The 7153-nt window shown below is 39.4% G+C and overlaps 1 protein-coding gene across 1 annotated transcript; it reads left to right on the top strand.

Annotated features, from left to right (window-relative positions):
• Window positions 1–4357: 4357 nt before the first annotated feature.
• On the top strand, window positions 4358–6947 carry LOC118564606 (collagenase 3-like). The gene is made up of 10 exons (XM_036143458.1): window positions 4358–4477; window positions 4665–4912; window positions 5007–5155; window positions 5246–5374; window positions 5473–5634; window positions 5748–5868; window positions 5978–6111; window positions 6199–6358; window positions 6532–6635; window positions 6741–6947. The coding sequence occupies exons 1-10, from the start codon at window positions 4379–4381 to the stop codon at window positions 6848–6850; spliced, it is 1416 nt and encodes a 471-aa protein (XP_035999351.1). The 5' UTR covers window positions 4358–4378; the 3' UTR covers window positions 6851–6947.
• The last annotated feature ends 206 nt before the right edge of the window (window positions 6948–7153 follow it).

The following is a 7153-nucleotide window of genomic DNA, read 5'->3' as shown; positions in this document are numbered from 1 at the left end:
ATGCAAGTCTCCAAGCTTGCTGTTAAAGCCTGTCGAGAATTTTGTGTCACAGGACACAAAATTACTTTCCTCCATTTATGTTTTCCTTACTTATACAACTAATCTGCATTTGTTTTGTATGCTGTTTAAAAACTTGAGCCTTTTGTCCTCAGGGTTTAATTCTTTAAGTTTGTGTTACTCCATCACAAAAACATGACAGCATATGTCAGTATCCCTCTTTATTTGCCTTGTTACAGTTATTTAAATTCAAAACACACCTTTTACACCCTATATTACTGAAAAATCCTTCAATTCAGTGTTTACTGCTCTATGCAGCTGAAGAATGCAAAACTTTCCTTGTGGAATGCTGAATATTTTGAAAGTTGGTAAACTTTCTGAAACCCAGAAAGTTTACCAAATCCAGCCAAAGAAACAGAGTTTAAAGACAGATCAAGCTTGGCAAATATATCCTGTAGTTTTTTTAGACTGTCACGTCTACTGGAAGAGCCAATATTTCTGACTGAAGAGCTGAGCTGCCACTCTGCCTGTTTTGCTAGCAAGATTTAGCAAAGAAGTTAAATGGCTATAGGTTTAGGATAGAGACATAGCAGGACTGAGAATTGATTTGATTACTCTAAATTTCAGTTAACTAATGTCTGTTTAGCCAACAATAAATAATGTTGCATGAGCATGTTTTACTGTTCTGTTAGCCAAACCAAGAAAATGTGACACCCTTACGCTTTATTCCAGTTTCTATCCTTATCATGGTAAACTGATCAGTCAATTATCAAAACCTGTCTTTCCTTTTGTTGGTTAACCCCATTTCTCTGTGACATTAATTGTTCTGTCCCCATGAACATACTGCTTTTATCTAAGAAAAGACTTTGGTGGCTATTTAGATTGAGAAAAGATTGGAAAACAAATGCAGATGCCTGGAACAGTGTGTATGTGTAGGTGCTGATATAAGGGCACAGAAGAACAGAAAATGGTCCACCAAATAAAGTTATGTTGCAAGAAGTCGGTAGGATCTGGTTGTCAGCACATCTTTGCTTGTAAACTAAAATTTTCTATTTCATCTTTGCAACACATTAAGATATGCATAGAGTAAGAGGGATTTATATGTGGTTATTAACAGACTGGATTAAGCAAAATCCACATCTGTCACTTTTAGAAATAATTATTCCACTGAATGTGTCACGTTTGTGGTGGTGGAAGGACCCAGACACACAGTGCTGTTATGAGGGAGGTTAATGGTAAATCTAAAGTTACTGGGGAAGTACAGGAACTGAAAATGTAGGCATGTAGCCGGAGGGAGAATCCAAAATGAGAACAGAAGAACCAGCAGTGGGTGGAACTTGGTACTGGGCCATTGTCGTCACCTGCTGCTCACAGACAGTGCGAGTCTGTCAGTTACATTCAAGAGTGCCTCTGGTTTTATTGGCAGACTGACACTGCCCTCTGCTGGCGGCTTTTCACTGAACGAAGACAATGTGACTGATGATGAGGACAAAAACATATTTAAAATACACACACAAGGAACTTTGTTGGAAGAGGTGGAAGTAGCTGAGATCAATGAGGGCAGATGGCTCCGAAAGGAGAGTAATTAATGGGGGCAGAAGAAGGAGGAAACATGGGAAGTAATCTAACAGAATATAACACCAAAATAATTTCACAACTACCTAACAGAATCTACCAGATGCAGGAAAAAGGTCTTATTTTATTCTTATCTGTCAAGATTTTGGTTTTTGTTTGTTTTGGTTTTGACTTTTCTGGAGTTTTCTTTATCAGCCTTCACCTCCAAGCCATCATCCAATTACCTCAGTCTCCGACCAGCCACCACTCTGCTCTGGATCAGCTCCACCTGTTGCTACTAATTAGTGAACTCGGCTCGCCTGTCTACATATACCTGCCTCAGCCAACTCATCCCTGCCAGAAGATCTCATCTAATCTGAGCTCATCTTCTCCTTTGTGATGTGCTCTGCCTCTACCAGTTCCTGTGTGCTCTGCCACTCTTTCAACAGAAGACTCTCTGGACTCTTCTGTCTAAAGTTGCCTGTTTTCCTGTGAGTTCCAGCCACTCGCTCTGCTCGTTGTGGTGATTCCTCAGTCAACGTTGCCTGTTCTCATCAGCTCCTGACTTCTTCACTGGTCTGGCCTGTCACAACCAGCGTCTGGTCCTGCTTGCATGCCTCATCATCCACTACTCATTTCAATAAACCTTTTTTAAAAAATGTAACTGTGTTGGTTAAATATCGGGTTTGTACTTGTAAATATTGCACTTATTACCTTCAGGTGCTTACCGACTCACCTTTAGACAGAAAACCCCTATTAGCTTAGCTGTAACTTTATACATCTCGTATTAAATAGTACTGTGTATTTTTCAGTAATGTTATCAAGACATTGGTTGTTTGTACCTGTAATACTTTATCGTTTTGCTTTTCTTTTTTTATCTCTCTTTGCAGGTGTAGAAGCAGACTTTGTAGATATCTTGTTATCTCCTTTTCCATTCCTCTATTGTTTTTACCTTTTCTCCCTTTTAGCATTTCATCTCTTCTTTTTGTCTTCTACCTTTCCCTTTCCGTGTCCATGGAACATGAAATGGTCCCACAATATAATCTAATTAAGATTTATACATATATAATTGAAGCAGAGCACCATAGCGAAAGGAGTAATGCTCCACTTGTGAAAGTAAAATCTGGTGGGCTCTCTTTGGCATTAAGAAAGCAATTCTTAATGCTACACTGCCAGAAGGGACACATAGAAAAAGGATTTGAGAAGGCACCCAACATGGTTAATTCTAAATTGCAGAGAAAGATGTGACAATAGTTGCGTTTCCATTACAAATGTGTTCAAATTGTTGTTTATATTCTGCTAATTTTGATAAAATACATTTTTGCACTTGCAGTGTTTCGATTAATCAATTTTATTTTCGCAATTACAATTTGCGCAATTTGTTGGTCATTGAAAACACAACTATTGTCAGTTTCTTCTCTGAGTACGCCACCTAAAACAGTCACAGCAGCAAAAATACATCTGTTTATCAGTGACTAATTACTGGTGAGGATTCTGTCACGGCATGAATAACATATATTTCCCCGATCAGAAAGCTGTAAATCTCTCCCACATTGTTAATCACAGGAGACAGCTTGTTGTGAGTCTGAGTTAAAAGCATAAAGACCACAATCGTTTGTTTAATGTCTGAGTGGATTATCTTGACAATATTACCTATGTGACTAAGGTGTGTTTTGGTTACAAGGAAAATGACCATTCAGTCTTTGCCTGTCCTGGAAAAAAATGTCTCCTCTTAAAGAAAAAAAAAAATCTTTGAGATGAAGAGAAAAGACACAATGACAAGCTGAAACCAGAGATTCAGGGGGCACACAAATAACACAGACAAAGGAAAGGTTACTGAGAAGCACGGTCAGAAAGAAACGAAAGCAGACAGTATTTTATTGCACTGATTTTATTTTACGCAATTTTATTGTACTGTTGAATAGGGATGGTCATTGAAGGGTTCTATGCTAAAGAAATAAATGACGCATAAACAAATGCTGAGGGGGTCATGGGAGTATTTGATGGATCCGGAAAAGACCCATAAAGATATGGGCTAGAAATCAAGGACTTGTGAGGACTAATCCCTCTGACCATTCACCCACTGATCATGGGGTTCAGTATAATAAAACCTGGTGGTCATTTCTTGCAATCCACATTTTTTCATTTAAACATTTCTGCCATAAGAGCTAAAGTCTTTTACATGTTTTTTCTTGTACACATTAGTCTTTCTTTCTAATGTCAAAATACCACTTAATCTAAATAAATATGATTTGATCATGCTTTAGTATACTAGCTCTCTTAGAGCTATCTCTTGCTTTTGCTTGCACCAAGGTCCATGCAGACTCATAGACATGACTGAGCGTTAAAAGATTGTAGCCGCTAAATTGTGGAGTAATCTGCCTCTACACGTTGGACAGTTTCCAACTTTTGGAGGCGGGCTTTTTTTTTTTTTTTTTGTACTTTTAACTGGCTGTTGTTTATTGTACCTCTGTATAGCTGTTTGGTCAACATTCCAGTTGTCTTTAAATGTCCTATATAAATAAAATACATTTAAAGCCTGTTTAAAAAAGAACCACTAAAACAGTTCTAAATATTATAGCTGTTGCTTTTTATGAAGCAGGAAGACTCTTCCCACATAACACTACAACACGTATCTCATGATTACAGCATCTTGTTTTGGGGAAATTTTGTGTCCCCGGAACCATCAGTAAGAAGCTTCCTCTCTTACCCATAAAAGGAGCACGAGTCACTCAGTCAATTGTGTTATTGCTCAACACACCCTGTTCAGGCTCTATATAACTGCTCCCTCCAGGTGGGAGACACAAGTTGAGATCGAGAAGGAGACATGAAGACATTCACGCTGAGTTTTCTCCTGAGCCTTTCGGCTGCAGCGTTCTGCATGCCGGTGCTGCAGCCTACAGATCAGGATCAACAGTTTGCAGAGGTATGTGCACTTGGTTTGATCTGGCATGTGTCCACACAGATGCATGTTGAATGTACAGAAGGAAACTTAGTTTCTCTTTTAATTCTGTATGTTATGCTTTCACTAACAAATGGAGAGCGGAACAGAAGCCTCTCTTTCTGGTTAAGGTTGTTCATGTGAGAAAAATAACTCTCTTTCTCTTCACCAGCACTACCTGAAGAATTTTTTTAACCTGACAGAGGAGAGTGGCCCAACACTCAGAAGGGGCTTCAGCTCAGTGGCTAAGAAGCTGATGGAGATGCAAAAGTTCTTTGGCCTTAAGATCACGGGGACCCTGGATGCAGATACCTTGACCATGATGAAGAAGCCGCGCTGTGGTGTTCCAGACGTAGACGTCGCTCAATTCACCACTTTTGGAAACAATCTGAAATGGGAGAAAAACGACCTCACATACAGGTGAGTGATCTCATGAGAGCAGCTGTTTAGGGATGTTTACTGCTACAGGCATTGTGTGTGGTTAAAGGTCAGGCTTTTCATCATTTCTCTACAGGATAGAGAACTACACACCTGACATGTCGACTTCAGAGGTGGATGATTCCATCGAGAAAGCTCTTGGGGTTTGGGCCAAAGTTACTCCCCTCACATTCACAAGAACTTACAGTGGCACAGCAGACATCATGATCTCCTTTGGCCGCAGGGGTGAGTAGAAAACGTTTTTGTGCTGAGTGTTATTGAAAAAGGTTTTTATTTGATTGCTTAGATTTACACGAATGATACTCTTTCAAACAGCGCATGGTGATTTTTACCCCTTTGACGGCCCTGATGGCACTCTTGCACACGCCTTTGCTCCTTCTCCCGGAATCGGAGGTGACGCTCACTTTGACGATGACGAGACCTTCACCTTCCGCTCCACGGCAGGTATGTTTGTTCTTCAGTCAGCCACTACTTTGTCAGCACTGACTATGACCTCATTGAACCTGGAAGAGGTGTAACTCATCTACCTTTTCCTGCTTTAGGCTACGTCCTCTTTATGGTTGCAGCCCATGAGTTCGGCCACTCTTTGGGATTGTCCCACTCCAAAGATCCTGGCGCTCTAATGTACCCTATGTACTCGTACCAAGACCCAGACACGTTCATTCTGCCGCAGGATGATGTCAGAGGCATCCAGTCACTTTATGGTTGGTACCAAGAAATGTCTTTTAGAGCAAGCTAGCACTAGACTGAAATCTTTGAAGAACCTCTCTGTCATTGATTCCTGTGACTCGGCTGTAATACACCATCTATTTTTTAGGTCCAAACAAACAAGTTCCTCCTGGACCAACTGCCCCACCCACTCCTGATGCCTGTGATTTCTCTCTGGTCTTGGATGCTGTAGCCACACTACGAGGAGAAATGCTATTCTTTAAGAACAGGTATGGTAGAAGCTTTATTAACTCAAAGCTAAAAAAAAATTAAAAGAGGTTATTTGGATGAAAGCTGCTCCCAGATCTGCTCAAAGTTTCTCTTTGTGTCTCTTCTCAGCTTCTTGTGGCGTAACTTCCCTCAGAGTTATACACCTCAGCAAACTTTGATAGCAAACTTCTGGCCTGAAGCCCCTGCTAGTGTTGATGCTGCTTATGAGAGTCAACAGTCAGACAGAGTCTATCTCTTTAAAGGTATTTAATTTCTGTTGTTAATTGCTTACATTTTCACGCGTTGCCCAAATAGTTTCACCTGAATAACTACTTTTAACTTTTTGACAGGCCGTAGAGTTTGGGCTTTCAGCGGCTATGATCTTGTTCAGGACTATCCCAAATCAATTTCCAGCTTTGGTTTGCCCAAGGACATCAAGAAAGTTGATGCCGCCCTCTATGATCCAGAGACCAGCAAGACTCTCTTTTTTGTTGGCAGGAGTTACTACAGGTGTGTTCAAGTAAAACCTTAAAGGAATTGTGTGAATTTGAAGTACAGTCCAGCATAGAGACCAAAGTTTGTTTTAATCATCTGAAGTCTCTTCTCCTCCTTTGTACCCAAGCTAATAGTTTCTTGGCTATTTGAAAAGAAACACACATTTTTAAAAATGTCCTTCTTTTCAGCTATGATGAGACCAAGAAGACAATGGATACAGGATTCCCCAAGCAAGTGGATGAGACCTTCTTTGGAATGACCAGCAGGGTGACAGCAGCTTTACAGTACAGAGGTAACTAGCATTTAAACATATATTTCTAACAACTAAATACCTGCAGTCATTCTGTCCAATCCAATTTAAGTTGTAGCACTAACATTTAATATCTATGCTCCACAGGATTCACTTACCTCTACAGCGGCCCCTACATGTATGAGTTCAGCTCAAGGACCGGACGAATGTTGCGTGTGCTGAGAAACAATTACTTCCTACCCTGCAACAACTATTAGATGAGCTTTTAAAGAAACCCATAACAATGAAGGTTCAAATCAATCAGAATTCCATCCATAATTTAAAACGCATCCTATTTGTACCATAGTATTGTCACACAGTTTTATGTAAATAAAGTATATGATTTTATATTATTTTAACATGTTTTTATGCTAAAAATTTATTATTTTATTAAATTATTCTAACTTTATATTTTATTGTAATGTATAGATTATTTGTATTGTTTATACATTTCAATTGCTTTTTTGTTGTTTGCTTTTGATTAGTTAAATAAAATGTTTGTTTTCCAAATTTTTTGTTGT

The sequence above is a fragment of the Fundulus heteroclitus genome, chromosome 11, assembly GCF_011125445.2.
Source record: "Fundulus heteroclitus isolate FHET01 chromosome 11, MU-UCD_Fhet_4.1, whole genome shotgun sequence".
In the NCBI taxonomy this organism is placed as follows: domain Eukaryota; kingdom Metazoa; phylum Chordata; class Actinopteri; order Cyprinodontiformes; family Fundulidae; genus Fundulus; species Fundulus heteroclitus.
The sequence above is the reverse complement of the archived record's forward strand: the minus strand, read 5'-3'. Positions and strand labels throughout refer to the sequence as shown.

Excerpts from the sequence above, each read along its gene's own strand:
- LOC118564606 (XM_036143458.1), top strand. The coding sequence starts at position 4,379 with ATGAAGACATTCACGCTGAGTTTTCTCCTGAGCCTTTCGGCTGCAGCG. Across the intron at positions 5,635-5,747 it reads AGGCATCCAGTCACTTTATG|GTCCAAACAAACAAGTTCCT; the intron begins GTTGGTACCAAG and ends TCTATTTTTTAG. Across the intron at positions 6,636-6,740 it reads AGCAGCTTTACAGTACAGAG|GATTCACTTACCTCTACAGC; the intron begins GTAACTAGCATT and ends TATGCTCCACAG.